The 25,417-nt window shown below is 41.7% G+C and overlaps 1 protein-coding gene across 2 annotated transcripts in view; it reads left to right on the top strand.

Moving 5' to 3' along the window:
* The window catches only part of galns (galactosamine (N-acetyl)-6-sulfatase), a 55,527-nt gene that overhangs the window by 11,794 nt on the left and 18,316 nt on the right, over nucleotides 1-25,417 (top strand). Inside the window, exons 5-11 of one of the 2 annotated variants that reach the window (XM_062961885.1) lie at nucleotides 1,480-1,623; nucleotides 2,850-2,916; nucleotides 3,026-3,153; nucleotides 4,636-4,775; nucleotides 6,883-6,983; nucleotides 16,125-16,261; nucleotides 17,946-18,048. In XM_062961885.1, the coding sequence (XP_062817955.1) occupies nucleotides 1,480-1,623; nucleotides 2,850-2,916; nucleotides 3,026-3,153; nucleotides 4,636-4,775; nucleotides 6,883-6,983; nucleotides 16,125-16,261; nucleotides 17,946-18,048 (820 nt within the window). Of the gene's footprint in view, nucleotides 1-1,479; nucleotides 1,624-2,849; nucleotides 2,917-3,025; nucleotides 3,154-4,635; nucleotides 4,776-6,879; nucleotides 6,984-16,124; nucleotides 16,262-17,945; nucleotides 18,049-25,417 lie in introns of both variants that reach the window. The other variant, XM_062961884.1, reaches the window with a different exon arrangement.

Here is a 25,417-nt window from a genome sequence, read left to right as displayed (position 1 = left end):
AAAGTGGAAGAGAGTGGGACGATGACTTGCCTTGATCTGGACACTGTTATTGATGCAGGCTAGAACTGCATTGGCCTTTTTAGCTACTGCATCACACTCTTGACTCATCTTCAGTTAGTGATGTACTAAGACTTCTAAATCAGAATAGGGCAGAAGAGAGTGGGAATATGGCTTCCCTTATTTAGATACTAGACTCCTATGGATGCAGCCTATTTTTACTTTTACTTTATTTTTTTCTATCCTGCCCTTCTCACCCCGAATGGGACTCCGGGTGGTTTGCAAGTTATATGTACATACAATATATTATATTATTAGCATAGCACAGTATATGTATTATTTATTACTATATTGTATGATACCATTATATTGCAATATTATTAGTAATATTACGTGTAATATATAATATACAATTCTAATAGTGTATTATTATTATATTGTATTACATTATAATATTATCAATATTCTATGTATATACAATATATTATATTAGCATAGCATAATATTAGTATTATATATTATCTCTCTCTATATAAAAGGGTAATGAAATTTCGGCTTAGGACAAAACAACAAAACTACGCATCCCAGAAACACTAAACTTGGCAGCACAACCCATCATCCATGCCTCTATGTTCATACAACAAAAAGAAAAGAAAAATAAAGTCCTAATTAGAGGGAGAGGAATAATTGTTTTTATCCAATTGCTGTCAGTTAGAAAGCTAAGCTCCGCCCACTTGGTCTCCTAGCAACCCACTCAGCCCAGGGGACAGGCAGAGTTAGGCCTCTTCCACACTGCCTATAAAATACAGATTATCTGATTTTAACTGGATTATATGGCAGTGTAGACTCAAGACCCTTCCAGACAGCTATACAACCCATTTATAATGGACTTAATGTCAGGGGAAAACCTTTACCCTTTACTTTAACTACCACCAATTCCTCAATACTTTATTTCCCATACTACCAGACTTCACCACAGCAACGCGTGGCCGGGCACAGCTAGTACAATATATTATATTATTAGCATAGCACAGTATAAATATTATTTATTACTATATTGTATGATGCCATCATATTGCAATATTATAGTAATATTACATGTAATATATAATATACAATTCTAATAGTGTATTATTATTATATTGTATTACATTATAATATTATCAATATTATATGTATATACAATATATTATATTATTAGTATAGCATAATATTAGTATTATATATTGTTATATTGACACAGAAGCCTAGAAGCGCATTGACTTTTTCAGCTGATGCATCACACTATTGGCTCATGTTGAGCTTGTGGTCTTCCAAGACTGCTAGATCCCTTTTATATGTTTTCAAGCCAGGTGCCACCCACTTTATATCTGCGTTTAATTTTTTTCCCTGCTGAAGTTCATTTAGTTAGTCTTGGCCCATCTCTCTAATCTGTTAAAGCCCTCTTTATGTTCTTCTGCTCCTTCTGTTGATCTCTTCCAGGCACCTTGGGCACCAGCCCCAGTTCCATCCCTTGAGGCACGGATTCGATGAATGGTTCGGGTCCCCCAACTGCCACTTCGGGCCTTACGATAACAAAGCTGCCCCAAACATCCCCGTTTACAGGGACTGGGAGATGATTGGCAGGTACCCCGCCCCCTTTTCTCTTCTACCCTTCTGCTTCCCTGCAGCACCTTATCGATTGTGTTTGGCTTCCTCCTGCTTTAGCTTGTTGGTTTTTAAGTCCTCCTGTAATCGAAGACGGGCTCCATTGCTCTTGGGTGCAATGCGGGTGTTCTCCTTCCCTTCCTGTAAGAGGAAGGTGGGCTTTGAGGAGGGGTCCTATTGCTTCCCGGGCTCCTTGGGGAGGCCTTTCCCAGAAATCCCTGCACGCATCAACACCAGGCGCCTGAAGTGAACTCGTGAAAATCCCACCTCACTCACAGAGAGCTTGCAAGTCCCCACTGAGATTGCCCTGAATTATGAATGAGATCTCCATTAACAACTGCAAGGTTGCAAAGTTAATCATTTGGAAGTTAGGAAGCCCCATAACCCCCTCCTCCTCCTTCTACATCTCTGTAACTCTGGCTGAAATCCCCTATTGATGATACAATCATCGTCATCATCATTTCCCTTCTTCCACTGCAGACAAAAAATACACCTGACTATTCAGCACAGATATTTTCCTGGGTTGGAGGTAATTTTTTAAATGGAAAATTCGTTATCAGAGGCAGAAATTACATGGGGTGGGGGGGGAGAAGGATAGATTTGTATCCGCCAAAAGATATTTTTCAGACTATAATTGTTCCCACACTTTATATGTATTCTGAAAACTATAAATAAAAATTTAAAAAAGAAGATATTTTTCAGCATCTCTATTGAAAACCAACAATAGCCACATGTGAAAGGGAACAGTCAGATCAGGTAAAAAGATATCGAAACTTTTGGAGACCATTTGAAAGCTTCTTCCGAAATGTTTCCAAAGTTGACTTTTTCTTTCACCAGGTACTTTTATGGTATAGGAACAGGCAACTCTTATTATTACTATCGTTGTTGTTGTTTTTGTTGTTATTTTCTCTCCTGCTTAATCTCTCTAAAAAGAGACCCAAAGCAATTAACACTGAAAGCATTATTATTAGTATTATTTCTATCCTGCTTTATCTCTCTTTAAAAAAGACCCAAAGTTGCTAATGCTACAAAACAATACAATATATACCCTATATACTCGAGTATAAGCCGACCCGAATATAAGCCTAAAAAGGGCTGAAAAACTAGACTTATACTCGAGTATATACAGTAATTGAATACCTAAGTGGGATGTAGTCTCTTATGACTATTCCCTTTGCCATTCACTCTGTTTTTTTCCCTTTTAGATATTATGAAGATATCAAAATAAATCACAAGACGGGGGAATCGAACTTAACTCAGATGTACTTACAGGTAATGTTTATCCCAATAGAAGGCTTTGAGAACCCCAAAGGCCTTTTTGCAGTTTTTGTCTGGGCCAGCAGTGTTCTTATCCGAAGTGCCCTTTTCTTGTTATTTCCAGGAAGCCCTCGATTTCATGAGCTCCCAGCAAGCCAAGCAGCAGCCCTTCTTTCTCTACTGGGCCATCGATGCCACTCATGCGCCTGTCTATGCCTCCAGAGCATTCCTGGGCTCCAGCCAACGAGGGAGGTAAGTCACACCGCTTTTAGAGCCAAAATGTTCTCACTCCTCCTGCACTGGAGCAAAATTCAATGTGAAGAAAGGTTCACCTAAAACAATGGAGAGCTTGAATTTACAAATGTGTGTTTTAATGCGTGTGAGCTTAGCACAGAAGAATAACAGATGCTTGAGAGGTTTTGTCTTAAGGTAATGATGAACACTAGTCAGTTTTCACTTTGAATTTTATACTCACGTCCTGTGTTTATTCTATTTTAATTTTTGTTCTGTATATTTTATTTATTTATTTATTTATTTATTTCAAATATTTCTATCCCGCCCTTCTCACCCGGAGGGACTCAGGGCGGCGTACAATTGGCAACAATTCGATGCCGATACATCATTAAAAACAACAACATATAAAAAATACAACCAATTAAATACAGTATAAAATATAAAACATAAAACATATTTTAATGTCATAGAAATATGTTTAAATATATATATGTATTTTACATAATGTTTTATGATGATGTGTTTTTAACTATGTCATGCCCCACCTTGAGCCATTATTATTATTATTATTATCATCATCATTATCTTAAATGATGATGATGATGATGATAACAACAATAATAATAACTTTATTTTTCTATCCCGCCTCCATCTCCCCGAAGGGACTCGGGGCGGCTAACACAGGGCCAAACCCGAAAACAAATAAAATACAGTAAAAACAGATATAAACAGCATATGATGATCATGATAAGAAAGAAAAAACTTTGGAATATTCAGGTTGGGGCAGGAAGAACTACCAAAGGAAAGGTGTGGAAACCTAGATCCAAATCTGGTCCTTTTGAGTGACCTTTGGCAGTGAAAAAGCAGGGTATAAATACATATAATAATAATAAATAACAATTTGTAGTTCTCTGGATTTACTAACTTACAATTACCCTATGAATGAAAGATTCCAAGAGTCCCAGTCATCAGCTTCCTTGTTCCCATCTTGCAAACCTAAGGCAGCCATGGCTTTCTTAAGCTAATCAATCCACTTTAATAATAATAATAATAATAATAATAATAATAATAATAATAATAATAACAACAACAACAACAACTTGGGAAGTGTTTGACTTGTGATTTAGTGATACGAAATCCAGCACATATATCTTGTTTTCTGTGTCATATTATGTCTTTGTGTCAATAATAATAGTAATAATGTGTTATCTCTCTTATATTTTCTTCTGTTGTCATTTCCATTAAGTGCATCTTTTCATCATATATGTCCAAAGCATGGCAGCCACAGTTTACTCATCTTGACTTCAGGCCTGATTTGCTCAGGACCTATTTATTTGGCCTTTATCGCAATCCATGGAATTCATAGAGCCACCTTTCAGATGCGTTTTCTTCCTTCCTTTCAACCTTCTCCACTGCCCAATTTTTTTACAACAGGAATACACAGGAACAGGAATAAAAAGCATATTTCTTGCTGTATCATTTCTCCTGCCTCCCTCTCAGGTATGGCGACGCGGTGCGAGAAATTGACGACAGTGTTGGGAAAATCCTGAGCCACCTTCGAAAACTAGGCATAAGCGAGGACACCTTTGTGTTCTTCACATCCGACAATGGTGCCGCTCTCGTGTCCGCTCCTGAACAAGGTCAGTTTCTGTCAAAGAATGTGAGAGGCGTGGTTGAGTTCCAGTACAAATCTGGAAGGTCTTGTTTGCAAATATGGTTTCCAGAAGGCTCCCCTGGAAGGTCTGCATTTCCTCCCATGATTATTTTTAAAGTCTTAAGGACAAAAAAAATCATGTTTGAAACTACCCCAATACTGTGGCATCCCAGCTAACATCATCATCATCATCCTTTATTTATTACCCATCTCTCCTTGCGGCTCCTTGACCTGTGACTTCTCTGTAGCACGTCTTAATAAATGCGAGTGGCTTTGCAAACCAGTCCGCTAACCTCTTCTGAAAAAGCGCTAAGAAGACGACAATCCCTTTGTGCTTTCAGGTTTGTTTCACAGGTCTTTGGTTTTCGTTCCCTTGGGGCGCAGTCAGTCTGAATTATCCCTCGCCCTTGTGTTTTCTGCTTCAGTCCCGTCTCAGGCAACAGAGACACTTCTTACGGGGCAGAAAGAGCCGCAGAAAGGGTTCTCGTCCCAGGCGCCTCGTTGGCACCGTTTGTGGCCTTGAGCAACGCCTGACTTTTCAGCAGTTCAGCTGCGAAGTCAAGGCTCGGCGCTAACCAGCCGCTGCCATAAAGCATCACACCTCTTTTCAGGAAGAGCTTTAGTGCAGGGAGACAGGAGAGTTTGCCTGGTCCCTGCCTCAATATTTGCAGTTCGCACGCTTAATGCTGGTGTCAATGGATGGAAGTGAATGTTCGATGTGCTCCCTGGGCAGTTATTTAGGAAATAGTTCCCTTGATTCTATTTTTTAGAGTGTAAAAGCAAGATAATAATTATATCAACAACAACAATAACAGCAACCACAATAATGATTTTTTGCCAATCTCATCTTCCTGTTCCCACCCATAAAGGGAAAGAGAGGGGGAAAGAAGCCATTCTTGTTTAAAGTCCCATAATCTTTGCAAGAACAATTAGTTGGTGATGTATCATAGGACTTATTGTCCTCACCTCCATCTCCCCGCAGGGACTCATTTATTTATTTATTTACAGCATTTATATTCCGCCCTTCTCACCCCGAAGGGGACTCAGGGCAGATCACATTGCACACATAAAGGCCATGGCATTCAATGCCATGACACAGAACAGAGACAGAGACAAGACGCAGGCACCGGGCTGGCCTCGAACTCATGACCTCTTGGTCAGAGTGATTTGTTGATTTGTTGCAGCTGGCTTGCTTTCCAGCCTGCGCCACAGCCCAGTCCTCATGGCGGCTAACATAGAGACATGCCCAACCCACAAACAATGAGCAAAATAAAATACATATAAAACAGCATATTCAACCAGATAAAACACACAATATATTATATTACATACAATATATTATATTATTAGCATAGCACTATATATATATATATATATATATATATATATACACACACACACACACACACACACACACCTATTAGGAGCCCCGGTGGCGAAGTGCGTTAAAGCACTGAGCTAGAGACCGAAAGGTCCCAGGTTCAAATCCCGGGAGCGGCGGGAGCGGCTGCCGTTAGCTCCAGCTCCTGCCAACCTAACAGTTCGAAAACATGCCAATGTGAGTAGATCAATAGGTACCGCTCCGGCGCTCCATGCAGTCATCCCGGCCACATGTCCTTGGAGGTGTCTACGGACAACGCCAGGTCTTCGGCTTAGAAATGTAGATGAGCACCAACCCCCAGAATCAGACATGACTGGACTTAACTTTAGAGGAAAACCTTTATCTTTACCTATATTGTACTGTACCACTATACTGCAATATTATTAGCAATATTACATGTAATATATAATATATAATTATTATATTGTATATATGTATGTATAAATTAATATATGTTGATTTTTGTACTCTGTGTTTGGTGTATGTCTTTTTATAATGGTGTGTTTTGATCTATGTATTTTATTTTATGTTTTTTATGTATATATGTTTTGTCTTTGTTGTATCCCATCTCGGACCATTAGGAGAGACAAGTAAAAAATAAAATGTTTTGTTTTTATTAATAATATTATTAAATTTTCCTTCAGTTCCACATCTATCTCCCCTCTCTATGATCCTTTTGAATTAACGTTTCCTTCTTCTTATCCCTTAGCAGGCAGCAATGGCCCCTTCCTCTGTGGCAAGCAGACGACCTTTGAAGGCGGCATGAGAGAGCCCGCCATTGCCTGGTGGCCAGGACACATACCTGCCGGGCAGGTAAGAGTCAGGAAGACTTACTTCACAATAGATTTCAAAGATCTTTCCCTTTCCTTTTTAAAAAGAACTAGCTGTGCCCGGCCACGCGTTGCTGTGGCGAAGTGTGGTGGTATGGGAAATAAAGTATTGAGGAATTGGTGGTAGTTAGTACATACCCTGTTTCCCCTAAAATAAGACATCCCCAGAAAATAAGACCTAGTAGAGGTTTTGCTGAATTGCTAAATATAAGGCCTCCCCCGAAAGTAAGACCTAGCACCGTTTGTGTTTGTAAGGATGCCCGCCGAACAGAACACCAGAGCATGCAGGTTTGGTAAATGTATGTACCATACATTTACCATGTACCATGATTGTTGTACATGGAAATAATGGTAGTAACAAGAAATTCTTGATAGGATTCACAGTTTGTCTGGTTATGCTGGTTTGTGATGACAACTACTGTAGAGCATATAATAAATGTTCATTTTTTTGTTCAACAATAAATGTGAATTCTTCTTCATGAAAAAATAAGACGTCCCCTGAAAATAAGACCTAGAGCATCTTTGGGAGCAAAAATTAATATAAGACACTGTCTTATTTTCGGGGAAACACGGTATTATTTCCTAAAGCTTGTGAATATACAATATTTATGGTTGTTCCTTTTTTTGTCTGTTGGAGGCAAGTATGAACGCTGCAATTAGCCAGAATAATTTGCATGTAATGGCCTTTCAGCTTCAAAGCCTGGCTGCTTCCTCCCTGGGGTAATCTTTTGTTGGGAGGTGTTAGCTAGGCCTGATTGTTTCATGTCTGGAATTCCCCTGTTTTCAAAGTTTTGTTCAGAGTGCACCCTGCCTGTCCCTCAGACACCTGTCTCTCAGACATTGTGGCTGAGGAGGTTGCTATGACATGAAAGGGATGTGGCCTAAATGGGGCAGGGCCTACCCTTCTGACTGGCCGCCAGGGGAGAACGACTCTTCCTCGTCCTCTGTAATTTGGACTTTATTTTTCTAAATGTTTTATTGAAAGGCATAGATAGGATGACCATGTCTTTTGTGGCCAAATTTGATGTGATTTGATTCAGTGGTTTTGTTGTTTACTCCATGGGAAAATGCACATTACATTTTTATATATATAGATTAAATGCTAGTGGGCTTTGAGTCCAACCTGGGCCTGGAATTTTGATCTGAAGTTGTGTGCTTGGCCATTGTATCCCTGCTTGCTTATAGGATCGGATGACTCTTTCTTTGTGCTATAGGTCACCTCAGGTGGCAGATATTGCAAGTGATCTCTTTGATCCTGAACAGCAAATACACCTGAGTAAATAATGGGTGTTTTCTCCCTTTTGTGGACATCTTCATTCCAGAGAGAAGGGACCCTTCAGGAGCCGGAGTCTTTACAAATCCCTTTGTGCGCTTGGACAAAGGTAGACATGTAGTTTCTGATTGAAATAGCCTTTCAAGGGTTTTCATTAAAACAGAGAGGAAGGCATTATATGCACATTGTTAAAGGAAAAGTTGCAATCCGACATGTCAGAGGGAGGTGATTTTTCTCTTTTCACTTTCGAGAAAGTCTTGCTTGTGTCTGGAGTGTATCTTATGAATCCTTTGCAGGCCCAGATTGGTAGGATTTCAGGGTCTCCTTCACAGTATGAGCATCCCACTTTAAGTTTGCAGAGTCTCTCCTGTTGCATCATTTCCTTGGTCCTTTGAGAGTCTCTTCCTTTGGAATGGGCCTGAGACGATGGGAAATCATAGCCCTTTTAGGGAGAAAACCTGCATCCTCTGATTTGTGTTGGTAGCAATACTTGTCAAGGAAAGTCAGGGCCATGGAAGATTATTCTTCTTTTTCCTTCTTGCTTTCAAGACTTTTGACACCTTACAGCCTCCTCCTTGCTGCAGGTGAGAAACAAAGAGCTGCTTTCGTTTTCTTTTGCCTCCCAGAAAGTCCTGCTATGTGCCAAATTTGGTCCAGATATGTTGTTGGCTGGGATCAGTGTTCTCTGGATAAGGGTTAAGGGAGAGGCAGTGGGCGGGGTCATGCAAATTCCACATAAGTTGAGAGAGAAATCAACACTGGGAAGTGGTGCTCACTGTAACCTGCAATGTCAGTGGAGGGAAGGCTTTGGTGGCTCCCCAGCACTGTGGGTTAAAGCTGTTTGTGGAGGCTGGAGGCTGCCACATACACGCATTCACACTTTTATTATTTGTATAGATATATAGATACTTTATCACCGTTGAACACTGCAATTCAGTGTGATTTAAGGACACTTCGTGCCATATGGATTTGGTGGGTTTCGGCACATTTCTTTCCCTCCCTCGGAGGGTGGCCTTTGCCTTGGGCTCATCTTTGCGCAAACGCATGCTTCCTGAGCAGATCCTTCGCCATATGACAATCTGTGAGTCTCTTTAGGAAGAAAAACCAAAAAACCAACAGACACCTCCCGGTTAGAGAGCGGGCGCTGCTTTCCCCGACTCAAGGAAATGCAACCCATATGTGCTTTTAAATCATACACGGTGTGTGTGGAGGGCAGATCGGGATATGCTTGTAGATTTAGGATTAATTGGCAAATTAAAAAGTGAAAAAAGCAGTGGGGTTATTGCCTCGCAGTGTGATCTTTCTCACAGTGTTGCTATGTAAATCTTTTAAAAATTATTTTTATTCTTATTGAGCAGAAGCAAGCACACATTCTGACTTCTCGTCCCCTTTTGTTGTTATTTGCCTTTTAAGTCATTTCCAATGTGACGACCCAAAGGTCATCATGAGTTTTCTTAGCAGGATGTCTTCAGAGGGGGTTTGCCTTTGCCTTCCTCAGAGGCTGAGAGAGTGTGACCTAAGGCTGCCAATGGGTTTCATGACTGAGCAATGGGGATTCGAATCTTCAGAGACCTGTTTCTACAGTGTCTCTTGGCTGCCATTTCAAAACAAATTCATCACCAAGAAGTGAACTTTAGAGCCGTATAACTTGGTGAGCTTGCTTTCCAGAAGGATCCAGCCGAGTGGGATTTATAGTACTTGCAATGCTTAGGCCAGGGGTCCCCAGACTAAGGCCTGCGGGCCGGATGCAGCCCTCCAAGTTCATTTACTTGCCCCCCCACCCTCAGTTTTAGACTTAGGCTCACCCAAAGTCTGAAATGACTTGAAGACACACAACCACAACAATCCTAATTAACTTGACTACCTCGTTGGCTAGAAGCAGGCCCACACTTCCCATTGAAATCCTGATAGGTTTATGTTGGTTAATTTTTTAATTTTTAAATATTGAATTGTTTCTTTAATTGTTGTTGTTTTTTGCACTACAAATAAGTCATGTGCACTGTGCATAGGAATTTGTTCATTTTTTTTTTTCAAATGATAATTGAGCCCCTCAACAATCTGAAGAATTGTGGACCGGCCCGCTGCTTAAAAAGTTTGAGGACCCCTGGCTTAGACCATAGTCTATTTGCGTACAAAATGAAATGCAATATAAAAAGACACACAATGACAAAGGGAAAGATAAATTTTTTTGAATTTGCCTTATTTAAAATTTTTAATTGGGTTGTGTTTTGTTATTGTGCCGTCGCGCCTGGGGCTGTACTCTTAGTGAAAGAGGCATAGACGTGACATCTTTCCCCAGGGGATTGCTTCTTGCCCTCCTTTAGGGAAACTGGAACTCCCAAGGACCAAAACACTGTAGATAACTCAAAAACTGGGTTTATTGTTCACAAAGGGGGTAAAAGAAAATATACATTACAGTCTTTGATTGTTTAAGTCCGTGGAGCCTTCTAGATCCCTCTTTCTCTGGCTGTGAATGCCGGAGCAAACTCAGCCTCAGTCCAATGACCTATATCTGAAGACAAGAGTCTTCCTCTGTTGCCAAAGGACTGATGTGAAGGCGCTTGAGACTCCTCAACGTTGTTCAGGTTGGCCCTGAACATGAAGTGTGAGTCCCAAGGGTAAGAACCTCAGAATTGGTGCTGAGAGGTAACTTTTGAAGGGCTTTTTGAGCCAAGCCTCTCTTTCACGTCCATCCGATAGAGAACTTGCTGATGGAATGAAAAGGAGGAAACACAGTCCTACTCCAGGAAGAGGTGGAGCCAAACAGTTTTGCTGAGTGAGCAATATAACAGGTACAAACAACATTGATTGACAGATATAAATAACCAATCCAACTACATTTACAGGGTAAGGGCAAAATCAGGCATGATACAACAATTCAAATCTTGCAACTTATAGTTCCAACACATAGATGGCGCCACTCGCGCCGTCACAGTTATGGTTAGCCACTTTGAGTTGCATTGGATAGACCACATCAGCTCTAAATATGGTTTTCTGTGGGTGAGCACTGCAGACATTGACTACTGGATGGTGTAGGCAATTTTCTGAATTGGCACCCCAAAGAACCAAACCGAACCTAAAGTTGACCAAAAACTGATTCGTAACCCTTTTGGTACTATTGTTGGAGAGTGATTTCTGGTCAAGGTGGTCCCTGGTCAAGGTGGACCCGGGTCAAAGTGGTCCTTGGTCAAGTGGTCCTTGGTCAAAGTGGGCCCTGGTCAAAGTGGGTCCTGGTCAAAAAAAGTTTGGGAACCACTGTTCTAATTAGATAAGATGGGATTAAACAAGAGCATTCCCAAAGCAATCAGCTGCAATATCAGCAATAAATCTTGCCCAAATGTCCATGGCTGCAAGGAGAAAGCTTTTGGGTGTACCACAGAGCCCTGGATGTGTAATCTTTTACTCATTCTTTGGCTTCTTTCCAGCTCCTTCTCTCCTCTTCTCCTCCTTCCCCTCTTCCCTCCTTCCTGGTTCTGCTCCCTGAAGGAGAAAAGAACATATCAACCCGGAGACAGCTCCGCCGCAACCTTTTCTGCGCTATCTCCCAGAGGGCACAAATTGAAATTGAATTAGACAGGGATATCAGGCCTGCTCGCTGTGATAAATGTGAAAGGATTTTTATTTAAAAACGCCCTGACATTTGTTCACCCGGTTTCAAATATTTAGCTTTGCCTCCTCTCCGTTCCTGGCGGGGCCAACTTTATTAATTGTCGCCTTTGATTCAGCGTCAGAGGCTTGAAAGCGCTGATAACGCCGGCGCGGGGCGGTTTCGTCTCGCCACGTTGGCCCAAAGCAAAACGGATTTCCATTTTCTTAAAGACATTCCGTGTATGCCAAGAGTTTATTTCCCTCTCTCTCTCATATATATATATATATATATATATGTCTCCATCCTCTCTGTACCGGCTGTTCCTTGCTGATACGGGGAAATATCTGATCTCGCTATTTTCATTATTTATTTTCCGCCGGGTTGTTACTCTCCGGAATAGACGCACACAAACCAGAATAAAAGAGTGCTGTCGACATAATGCTCAATTCCCCTCCGTTTCTCCTCTGAAAATACTTCAAAGTTTATATTAAAAAGACTAACCTTCTCTCCCCTCCTGCCTTCCATTTCTCCCTTTCCAATGTGGTGCCACCGATAATAAATCCGGGTTTCTTTGGAGAAGTTTTCCTCTCCTTTACAAAACGGAACGGCTTGCAAGGCCAGGGATGTAATGGGCCATTTTAAGGCGAGACATATTCGTTTTAAGGCGAGACGTATTGCTTCAGGAGACATTTCAATAATGAGGGGACAAGTACAAGAAATCATTGCCAGCGTCATACTGACTTGGCTTCTTTTTAAAATGCTCTGCGGGAATCAAAGGCTTTTAGAGTTCGTCCAAATTATTCTCCTCTGTTCAGTGTGACCTTAAGCCATATTTCCTTCCCAAACTCAGAGAACTGAAGGAGCACCACAATGTCCCTTAAGATCCATGGTTAGGGGAGGGAAATGCCTGCCTTGAGAGCAATAAGGAGAGGTGGGTAATAAATAATTATAATAATAACTAGCTCTGCCCGGCCACGTGTTGCTGTGGCGTAGTCTGGTGGTTATTTATTTATTTATTTATTTACAGCATTTATATTCTGCCCTTCTCACCCCGAAGGGGACTCAGGGCGGATCACATTACACATATAGGCAAACATTCAATGCCTTTTGATATAGAACAAAGACAAACAAACATAGGCTCCGAGGGGCCTCGAACTCATAACCTCCTGGTCAGAGTGATTCATTGCAGTTAATTGCAGCTGGCTTGCTCTCCCGCCTGCGCCACAGCCCGGGTTAGGATCCCTCTGGTTAGGAAGCAGCCTGGCTTTGAAGCTGTAAGGCTGTTCAGTGGTATTCAAGGTGGCCGACGGAGGATCCCTCTGCTTAGGAAGCAGTCTGGCTTTGAAGCTGCAAGGCTGTTCCACCATGGCAACATTTTTAAAAAGTGACGTTAGGCTCCGCACACAGCTATGAGGTCCTCTGGGTAATGTAGTTGTTTCAGTCCCTGTGGGGGCCTCTGCGCATGTGTAGTTAGCAATTTTGGGTTTTTTTGGGTTTTCCTGTTATTTGGACTTCATTTGTGTAGGGTTTTTTTATTGAAAGACATAGATTGGATGACTGTGTCTTTTGTGGCCAAACTCGGTGTCATTTGGTTCAGTGGTGTGTTGTTTGCTCTATGGGAAAAACGCACATTACATTTTAATATATAGACTAGCTGTGCCCAGCCACGCGTTGCTGTGGCGAAGTCTGGTGGTATGGGAAATAAAGTATTGAGGAATTGATGGTAGTTAAGCTAAAGGGTAAAGGTTTTCTCCTGACATTATGTCCATTATAAATGGGTTATATAGCTGTGTGGAAGGTCCTTGAGTCTACACTGCCATATAATCCAGTTAAAATCAGATAATCTGTATTTTATAGGCAGTGTGGAAGAGGCCTAAGTGAGGCCTAACTCTGCCTGTCCCCTGGGCTGAGTGGGTTGCTAGGAGACCAAGTGGGCAGAGCTTAGCCTTCTAACTGGCAGCAATTGGATAAAAACGATTATTCCTCTCCCTCTAATTAGGACTTTATTTTTCTTTTCTTTTTGTTGTATGAACGTAGAGGCATGGATGAAGGGTTGTGCTGCCAAGTTTAGTGTTTCTGGAATGTGTAGTTTTGTTGTTTTGTCCTAGGCCGAAATTTCATTACCCTTTTATATATATAGATGTAGAGGTCACTTTTCCCTTCTTTCCAGAAGTCTTTACTGCTTTATGACCCTTTGTTTGAGAAAGGAGCATCACAAGACTCCTCTGCCTTAAGGTGCCCTGTCACTTTTAACTATGCATCCATGTCCTGTATTTATTGTATGTTAACCTTTGCTCTTTGTATTTTAATATATGTAATTCATAGAAATGCATTTTAAAATATGTGTTTTACATAATGTTTTGTGATGATGTGTTTTTAACTATGTTGTGCCCTGCCACGAAAAGGGGCAGATAAGAAATAAAATAACAACAACAACTACTACTACTACTTGCTTTTTATCATCTCTGTATTTTACTGTTTTATTATTGTATTATATAGTATTCTGTGGTTTTAGTCTGTTTATTTTACCTGTTTGATGAGGTTGTTTACATTTTATTTTGTTCACTGTTTGTTCTCTGGGCTTGGCCCCATGTTAGCCACCCCGAGTCCCTGCGTGGAGATGGAAGCGGGATAGAAAAATAAAGTATGGTAGAGTTCCGGTTATTCAACATAAACGGGAGGGCCGAATGTCGAATAACCGGATCTGACGGATAATACGGAGGCCCTATTATCCGGCAAGCCGGTTGAAGGAAGCACCCTGTGCACGTTGCTAGGTAGCTTGCTATCTACCTAGCAACATGCACGGGTGCTTTCCTAAGCTGAGTGCTCGCCCCTTGGTAGGCTCCCGTGCACGTTGCTAGGTAGATAGCAAGCTACCTAGCAACGCGCACAGGTGCCTCCCAAGGGGCGGGGCAGCTAGCACTCGACTTAGGGAAGCGCCCATGTGCGTTGCTAGGTAGCTTGCTAGCTACCTAGCAACGTGCACGGGCGCCTCCCAAGGGGCCTGGCACTTTGGATAATACAGAGTGTCGGTTAACCGGAACTCTACTGTATTATTATTATTATTATTATTATTATTATTATTATTATTATTATTACTACTTTATTGTATGACACAGCAAACAAGATAGACATGCTGGATTTCATATCACAAAACCACAAGTCAAACACTTCCCAAGCGTTTAGGACTGTGTGATGTATTTTCGGATGATGCGTGCAGATGCCAGTAGGGTGGCCTTTTGCAATTGACAGATCGTAATTTTGTCAATGCCTATTGTTTCCAAATGCCGGCTGAGATCTTTTGGCACAGCACCCAGTGTGCCGATCACCACCGGGACCACCTGCACTGGTTTCTGCCAGAGTCTTTGAAGTTCAGTCTTGAGGTCCTGATAGCGGCTGAGTTTTTCCTGTTGTTTTTCGTCAATGCGACTGTCACCTGGGATGGCAACATCAATGATCCAAACCGTTTTCTTTTCCACAACTGTAATGTCTGGTGTGTTGTGTTCCAGAACTTTGTCAGTCTGGATTCGCAAGTCCCACAGTATCTTTGCGTGCTCATTTTCCAATACTTTTGCATGTTTGTGATCCCACCAGTTCTTTGCTGCTGGGAGGTGGTACTTGAGGCATAAGTTCCAATGGATCATTTGGGCCACAGAGTTATGCCTCTGTTTGTAGTCTGTCAGTGCGATTTTCTTACAGCAGCTGAGGAGATGATCAATGGTTTCGTCGGTTTCCTTGCACAGTCTGCATTTTGGGTCATCAGCTGATTTTTCGATCTTTGCCTTAATTGCATTTGTTCTGATGGCTTGCTCCTGGGCTGCAATATTATTGTTATTATTATTATTATTATTATTATTATTATTATTATTATTATTATTATTATATACTACTACTACTACTACTACTACTACTACACAAAGACAGAGTCAACAGTAGGGACCAAAATTAGCTAACTTTCTTTTGACAATCTACTCTTTCATATATTACCTGCAGCAATAAAAATAAAAATTACCTTTTTGAACCCTAGCAGAGCATCATCCTACACATTTCCTCTCCTGTTTCCTACAATAAGGTATATAGCACTGGCTATGCTGTAAATAGCAAATATTCCCATAGATCATGAGACTCCTTTCCATCTGACTCCCTTGTTGGAAGCAAACGCTCTTTCCTCTGGCAGGCTTCTCCGCTGGGGCTTTGTGTGTGCATCCATCCATCCATCCATTCCTTTATCTATCTGCTCACTCTTACCTTGTCAATTGCAGGTGAGCCATCAGCTGGGGAGCGTGATGGATCTCTTTGCCACCAGCCTGGCTTTGGCAGGACTCCCGCCTCCCGGTGACAGGGAGATCGACGGCATCGACCTTTCGCCTGTTGTCCTGCAAGGCAAGCTAATTGACAGGTGAGCCGTGAGCGGCACGCAGCCGCCTTCCCAACCCAAGACTCCTCTGTGGGCTGTTTGGTTGCCTTTAGAGCTTCTTAAAGAAAGCGTCTTGAGATCCCAAGCTTGGGCGCTGAGAGACATAAAACTGGCTGCCTTTTCAGGGATACAATAAGGAAAAGGTTTCTTAGCGACCGAAAGGTCCCAGGTTCAAACCCGGGGAGTCATCCTGCATCATCTCTATAGTTAGATAGGAAGCCTAGAAAAGAATTAGGGGCGCCTTCCCCAGTTCCTTGTATGCTTTGATTGGGCTTCACAATTGTTTCCTGCTTCCCATCCTATTTAGGTCAGCCCACCCTTTGATGTTTCTAGAAATGTGATCTCTCCTAGGGCTTTGACGTAACTTCCCCAATTTGGCCTTTGGAATGTTTATGGCCCTAGAGAAGAAGCAACCCACGAGGCTTGGTCGCCATTCCAGCTTCCTGCTTCGTTCCAGAGAGAACAATACAACATATTAGCCAAGATGTAGCTATCTAGAGCTTTGTTATTTTAATCCGTCTATGTGTATTAGAACAGGATAGATTAGCTAGTTAGCTCCAAACCTTTTCTATCCATCAATGGATTTCTTTTTACCTCAATAAATGCTTTTAAACTTTAAAGCTAACTTTGCATCCCTTTGCTTTCCTGATGACACAGAGGCCTTCCAAACTCACACCGCGTAAGTCTCACGCTGCTGCAATTTTTACTCTGCTATTATAATGGGAATTTACCTCATGAAGAGGGTGATTAGAGCTTAACGGCTCGTCCATTCCCAACAATAACCAGGAGCCTCCCATGGCTCAGTGTGTTAAAGCGTTGAGCTGCTGAACTTGCAGACCGAAAGGTCCCAGGTTCAAACCCGAGGAGCGGAGTGAGCGCCCGCTGTTAGCTCCACTGTCTGCCAACCTAGCAGTTCAAAAACATGCAAATGTGAGTAGATCAATAGGTACCGCTCCAGCAGGAAGGTAACGGCGTTCCATGCCATCATGCCGGCTACATGACCTTTGAGGTGTCTATGGACAATGCCGGCTCTTCAGCTTAGAAATGGAGATGAGCACCAACTCCCAGAGTTGGTCACAACTGGATTTAATGTCAGGGGAAACCTTTACCTTTACCTTACTTATAATCTTCAATAAACAGCTTGTTTGCTTATATTCTGGGGCTCCGGTGCGGTTTTGAGGTGCCTACGCAGCCTAGGGGTGCAACAAGGAAGCCTGGAAATCTAGCCTCCCGGATCTTTTGTGCCTCTGGTGTCCAGGTGCCTCTTCTTTTCCTTTTTGAAGCATTTGACACCCTCCGACTCTGTGTGAAAATTACATGGTCTGGTAGTTCAAGGATTAACACCAAGACAGGTTGCGTAAGGTCTCGTTCTTGCTTTCGCACCACGCAGGCTCCCTCTCGCCTTGATGGACGGACGCCTTTTAAAAAATGCTAATTGAAAACCTTGCGGCGGAGGCTATTAGGAGGCAACCTGCTCCCGGCTGATAGCGGAGTTGCCAGCCAGGCTCCCTTTAAGAGTGTTTGTCTCCCTTATATCTGTGGCTGCCAATAAAGATGGTGGGAAGGGGGTTTGCGGAGGGGGGAAACGCTTGTTTGGATGCGTTGCATTTCTCATGTAGCACTACATCTCTTTTTGTTCTTCCCTCTCTTTCTCTCCTTCCATCAGGCCAATATTTTATTACCGTGGCAACGAGATGATGGCAGTACGAGTTGGGCTTTATAAGGCCCATTACTGGACGTGGAGCAATTCCTGGGAAGAATTCGGCCAGGTAATTGAAAAAAAATAAATAAACAAACCTTCTTCCCTCTTTCTCTCTTTCTCTCTCTCTTTCTCCTTCCTTCCTTACTTCCTTCCTCATCCTTGTCTTCCAATGGAAAGGTAAAGAGCCCATAATCCTTCTCCTTTTCTGAATTTTATCTATTTATTTGTTTAATAATAATAATAATAATAATAATAATAATAATAATAATAATAATAATAATACGTTTATTTTTATATCCTGCCCCATCTCCCCGAAGGGACTCAGGGACCAAGCCCAACAACATACAATAATATACAACAGTATAAAATACACAATATAAAATACATCACAATCACAGAAAATCAGCAACACAATTTCAACAGAGTAAAAAGCATGGCCATTAAAAGAGGCGATATGTTTGTTTGTTTGTTTGTTTGTTTACAGTACAGTAGAGTCTCACTTATCCAACACTCGCTTATCCAACATTCTGGATTATCCAACTCATTTTTGTAGTCAATGTTTTCAATACATCATGATATTTTGGTGCTAAATTCGTAAGTACAGTTATTACTGCCAAGCATGACTGCGTATTGAACTACTTTTTCTGTCAAATTTGTTGTTCAACATGATGTTTTGGTGCTTAATTTGTAAAATCATAACCTAATTTCATGTGTAATAGGCTTTTCCTTAATCCCTCCTTATTATCCAACATATTCGCTTATCCAACGTTCTGCAGGCCTGTTTATGTTGGATAAGTGAGACTCTACTGTATTTCTATTCTCATCCCGAAGAGCGGATCACAATGCACATATACATGGCAAACATTCAGTGCCATTAGACATACGACATCTATAGACAGACACAGAGGCAATTTAACATTTTCCAGCTTCTGGCATCATGAGGGTATGCTTGATTCCGGCCACAGGGGGAGCTGCCGCTTCACTGTCCACTTGTGACACCGAGTCCTTGATGGAGTACTTCAGGAAAAGCATATTAAACATCAAATTAGGCTACGATTTACAAATTAAGCAACAAAACATCATGTTATACAACAAATTTAACAGAAAAAGTGGTTCAATATGCAGTAATGTTATGTTGTAATTACTGTATTTATGAATTTAGCACCAAAATATCACGATATATTGAAAACATTGACTACAAAAATGCCTTGGATAATCCAGAACCTTGGATAAGCGAGTGTTGGATAAGTGAGACTCTACTGTACCACTTGCAACAGAGATCCAGGACTATTCCTGGCTATTGTGGCAAGAATTGTGGAGCCATAGTCCAGAAAATTGGGAAGACACCAATGTTTCTCCCGCCTGAGAGTTTTTTCATCCATGACCCCAACTACGCTGAAATATAATGCAGTTCCGAAGTGCATTATATAGTCAGTGTAGACCAGGCATAGCCACACTTTGGCCCTCCAGATGTTTTGGACTCGAACTACCATTCCTAACAGCCGGTACGTCTGATGCCATGTTGATCTTACCTTATAATTCAAGGTGATTGCAGTGCAAGAAACAAAGCCTTTGTGCCACCAGCTATGGAGCGTGATGCGCACTCCAAGGCTCTGCGTGTTTTGATGCCTGCAATGGTGACATTTCTCTCCCTTGCCCCAAAGCATGGAAGCGACATGTCCATTCGAGCATCTCAGAGGCCTTCTGCATCCGCACCTGAACCTGGGATGGGAAATAATAGGCCCTTAATCTCAGGAATTGCCTCCCTTGTTGGAGCAGCCGGTTCCTGCAGCACTATAAATCCCCTTTCCTTTGAAGGGGTGTAATCAGGCTGCCAAAACTCATGCGACGTTACTGGTTGTGAAAATGCCCCAGAGTTCAGCGCTTTAGTTAAGGACAGCAGAGAGTAAAAAGAAAAGCACTGCGGCGAGGAGTAAAAATACAAACAACATGTTATGCTATATATATACACACACACACACACACACACACATACATACACACACACAAAATATAATTTACAATAATATATAATAATATAATATATTGTATATGCATATAATATTGATAATATTATATTGTAATAATAATAATTTTTTAAATTCTTATATCCCGCCCCATCTCCCTGGAGGGACTCGGGGCGGCTTACATGGGGCCATGCCCAGACACGACAGCACAAATCAGATAAAACATTAAACCGAGCAGTAAAACTTCAACATGATTAAAAACAGTCATAAAAGTCAATATACACAATAATATTAAAATCCCGATTTGGGTCAAAAGATCCAGGCCAAGGTGCAAAGCAATATCAAGTTATCAGGGAGGGATAATTATACAGCAGGTGTAATACTTAAAGTGCTGAATGAATCCTAAAAACAATTCAGAGGGTCTACAATATAATACTACAATAGAGTCTCACTTATCCAACGTAAACGGGCCGGCAGAACGTTGGATAAGCGAATATGTTGGATAACAAGGAGAGATTAAGGCGAAGCCTATTAAACACCAAATTAAGTTATTATCAATATTATATGTATATACAATATATTATATTATTATATATTATTGTAAATTATATTGTGTGCGTGTGTGTACAGTAGAGTCTCACTTATCCAACACTCGCTTATCCAACGTTCTGGATTATCCAATGCATTTTTGTAGTCAATGTTTTCAATACATCGTGATACTTTGGTGCTAAATTTGTAAATACAGTAATTACTACATAACATTACTGCGTATTGAACTACGTTTTATGTCAAATTTGTTGTAAAACATGATGTTTTGGTGCTTAATTTGTAAAATCATAACCTAATTTGATGTTTAATAGGATTTTCCTTAGTCCCTCCTTATTATCCAACATATTCGCTTATCCAACGTTCTGCCAGCCCGTTTATGTTGGATAAGTGAGACTCTACTGTATATAAAAATGTAATGTACATTTGTAGGACTGAGTAAACAACAAAACCACGGAACCAAATCACACCAAATTTGGCCACAATACACCAACACTGCCAGGCAGGGAAGCACAATCACATTGGCTTTTTTAGCTACTGCATCACAGTGTTGGCTCATTAGCTTTATGGAATCCTAGGCCCCTTCCACACAGCTGAATAAAATCCCATGTTATCTGCTTTGAACTGGAATATATGGCAGTGTGGACTCAGATAACCCAGTTCAAAGCACATATTGTGGGATTTTCTGCCTTGATATTATGGAAGAGACCCCAAAGGCCATCCAGTCCAACCCCCTTCTGCCAGGCAGGGAAGCACAATCTAAGCCCTCCAGACAGATGGACATCCAGCCTTTGCACCCCCTTCCCCCAGTTGCCATAAACTGGTTCTCCTTTACTTTTCCTTCTCTCCTCTCTTGCCTCAATCCACTCTTTCGTGTTTTCCTCTTGCCTGATTGCGAATATTGAACATTCCTGAGCGCCTCTTTCCCTCAAAGTGCCAAAAAGGAGAACTATAAATCCACTCAAGGGGAAACCCACAGCTGCGAGTCGGGGAGGAATATTGACTCAGCCGCCATCATCCAGGAGAGCGGTAAAAGGACCGCTGCCGCCGTGATTTACAAGTGGTCCTTGTCTGTGCCGTTTCCAAATTGTCACCACCGCACTCAGAAAGTGATGAATGGGTTTTGTGGCGCAGAAAGGGAGGCTTGTAAATATCAGGGAGAAAATCCAAGGTTCTTTTGTTATTTCTGAGACGGGTTAGTTTTGTGGCCCAGCATAAAATATCGCTCCTTTTTTCTCTCTCTCAAATCTGTGCCGGAGACTGTACTCGAAATGCTATAAAAACCTCTGGTTCTTGGAAAGTTGGGGGAAGTAATTCGTGTGATTACATATCCCAGACCTTATAAAACTGTAACTCAAGCACTTCCCAAGTGTCTAGGACTGTGTGATGTATTTTTGGATGATGCGTGCAGATCCCAGTAGGGTGGCCTTTTGCAGTTAGCAGATCGTAATTTTGTCAATGTCTATTGTTTCCAAATGCCGGCTGAGATCTTTTGGCACGGCACTCAGTGTGCCCATCACTACCGGGACCTCCTGTACTGGTTTCTGCTAGAATCTTTGAAGTTCAATTATTATTATTATTATTATTATTATTGACACAACGACGTTGTATGACACAGCAAACAAGATAGATATGCTGGATTTCATTTCACAAAACCACAAGTCGAACACTTCCCAAGTGTCTAGGACTGTGTGATGTATTTTCGGATGATGCGTGCAGATCCCAGCAGGGTGGCCTTTTGCAGTTGGCAGATCGTAATTTTGTCAATGTCTATTGTTTCCAAATGCCGGCTGAGATCTTTTGGCACGGCACCCAGTGTGCCCATCACCACCGGGACCACCTGCACTGGTTTCTGCCAGAGTCTTTGAAGTTCAATCTTGAGGTCCTGATAGCGGCTGAGTTTTTCCTGTTGTTTTTCATCAATGCGACTGTCACCTGGGATGGCAACATTAATGATCCAAACCTTGTTCTTTTCCACAACTGTGATGTCTGGTGTGTTGTGTTCCAGAACTTTGTCAGTCTGGATTCGGAAGTCCCACAGTATCTTTGCGTGTTCATTTTCCACGACCTTTGCTGGCTTGTGATCCCATCAGTTCTTTGCTGCTGGCAGGTGGTACTTGAGGCATAAGTTCCAATGGATCATTTGGGCCACACAGTTGTGCCTCTGTTTGTAGTCTGTCTGTGCAATTTTCTTACAGCAGCTGAGGATATGATCAATGGTTTCGTCAGCTTCCTTGCACAGTCTGCATTTTCGGTCATCAGCTGATTTTTCGATCTTGGCCTTAATTGCATTTGTTCTGATGGCTTGCTCCTGGGCTGCAATTATTATTATTATTATTATTATTATTATTATTATTATTATTATTATTTGCTTTGAACTGGATAATATGAGGCCTCTACTACACAAATGTATAAAGTCCACATTGAACTGGATTATATGCCAGTGTGGACTTAAGATAGTCCAGTTCAAAGCAGATACTGTGGATTATGTGCTTTGGCATTCTGGGTTATATAGCTGTGTGGAAGGGCCTTGAATCTACACTGCCATATAATCCAGTTCAAATCAGATAATCTGTATTTTATAGGCAGTGTGGAAGAGGCCTAAGTGAACCCTTAGCCATTGTGGCTGAGGCGGTTGCTAGGACATGAAGTGGGCGGGGCCTAAAGGGGCGGGGTCAACCCTACCGACTGGCCGCCATGGAGAGAGCGGCTCTTCCTCGTCCTCTGTAATTTGGACTTTATTTTTCTAGGTTTTTTAAATTGAAAGACATAGATTGGATGACTATGTCTTTTGTGGCCAAATTTGGCGTGATTTAGTTGAGTGGGAAAAAATGCATTTTACATTTTTATATGGAGAGATCAGGCATTAAGGGCGCTCTGTAAATAGCGCAGCTTTGGAAGCAAACACCCAGAGAACGGGCTCATTCCTCAAACTGGAGCGCTGTACTAATTAGCAGCCTCTTAATTAAATAGGCTTTTTGATTTGCATCCAAATTACAACTTGTGTGTTATGTCCTGGCTTTGATTAGCTCTTGTCCTCACCGTAGTGTTTTGGTGTTTTTCCTAAGTGCTTTTAAAATCCCACTTTGGGCCAATAACGGCAAAAGCGTTGCTCCGACTCCAAGGCCTAAGGTGAAAAAGGCCGGTCCCGTCCGCATCCATTTAAAATCCATTATAGGTCGGTTGCCTGCTGCAGCTTATCAAACGAGTCTTTTTTCTCTCTCTTTCTCTTTTATTTTCCCGGCGACTGCTTCGGGAATCTATAGCTCTGTGCAGGTAAATGGGATTTCATGGGCTTCTAACCTTTCTTCCTTTATTGAAAAGCAGAATATTACCTGCTCCACTGACCAGCCTGTCCATTAAAGGCACGCGGGGATATTTTTAGAAAATGGTTTGACAATCAAATCCCTCGGTAGAGAAGCCTTTCAACTCAGGGGTCTTTCCGTTTATATGTTTATATAGACGGAGCCTGGAATGTTTTGTTTTGCCAGGCTGGCCTTCAGGGAGTTTTGGTAAAGATTGGGCCCAATTCAGGATGCATAAATGGGCATAAATGGACAGAAAACCTTATGTTAAAATGACAAATGAAAGCTGTAGGTTATCCTATGGCTTTGGAGACATAGGAGCCACCAGTCACATCAAACAGCTTTACGGGTCAGTTTTTGGACACAGGTCAAACTGCTAGTTATGACCTTGCAAATGCGAGTTATTTAAGCATGGCTCTACTCTCAGCTTTCTTTTCTCCTAGCAAAACATCACCAGCTCCCTCAGCCGTTCCTCAGGGGGATTCATAGTTTCCAGACCTACAATCACGATAGTCATCTTCCATCTTGTCCATCTCTTTCTTGACTTGTTTTGGCCATAACTATCCTCCTATTGATACAGCCTAGAATTTCATTGACGTTTTTAACTGCCACATCTCTCTCTTGGCTTCTGTTCAGCTTGATGTCTACTAAGACTCCTAGATCCATTTCCCCTGGACTGTTTTCAACCAAGTGTCATCTATCCTAGATCTGTGAATTCCATATATTTATTTTTTCGGCCTAAGCGTAGTTGGGCTCAGGCTGTGGCGCAGGCTGGAGAGCAAGGCAGCTGTAACCAGCTGCAATGAATTACTCTGACCAGGAGGTCATGAGTTCGAGGCCCGCTTGGAGCCTATGTTTGTCTTGTCTTTGTTCTATGTTAAAAGGCATTGAATGTTTGCCTATATGTGTAATATGATCCGCCCTGAGTCCCCTTCGGGGTGAGAAGGGCGGAATATAAATGCTGTAAATAAATAAATAAATAAATAACTATAAAGTCCATAGATGGTTCAGGTTCTCTGGAAGCCCTTCTTCTTTGAATCTGCTGGAGCTTTAGGATCTTTTGTAGAAGAAAGAAAATAAAGAAAGGAAGGGAGAAAGAAGGCAGGGAGTGGGGAAGAAAGAAAAAGGAGGGGAGGAAGGAAGAGAATGGTAAAAGGGAAATGTGTAAACCAGGGGTCCCCAAACTTTTAAAAAAGGGGGCCAGTTCATGGTCCCTCAGATTGTTGGAGGGCCGGATTATAGTTAAAAAAAAACTATAAACAAATTCCTATGCGCACTGCACATCTCTCATTTTGAAGTAAAAAAACAAAACAAACGGGAGTTGGACTGGATGGCCCATGAGGTCTCTTCCAACTCTACTATTCTATGATTCTATGATTCTAAATACAGCCTCAACGTTAATAACAATCATAATCATAATAAAAATGGTAAAGAAAGTTGGAAGAGACCCCTTGGGCCATTTAGTCCAACCCCATTTTACCTTTGTGCACCAAAAGCACAAGCAAAGCATCCTTGACAGATGGCCACCCAGCCTCAATGTTGTTAATAATAATAATACATCACACAGCCCTAAACACTTGGGAACTTGTGATTTTGTGATACGAAATCCAGCATATAT

This window comes from Anolis carolinensis, unplaced genomic scaffold, assembly GCF_035594765.1.
Source record: "Anolis carolinensis isolate JA03-04 unplaced genomic scaffold, rAnoCar3.1.pri scaffold_9, whole genome shotgun sequence".
In the NCBI taxonomy this organism is placed as follows: domain Eukaryota; kingdom Metazoa; phylum Chordata; class Lepidosauria; order Squamata; family Dactyloidae; genus Anolis; species Anolis carolinensis.
Note: the sequence above shows the minus strand (reverse complement) of the source record. Positions and strands in the feature narration are given on the sequence as shown.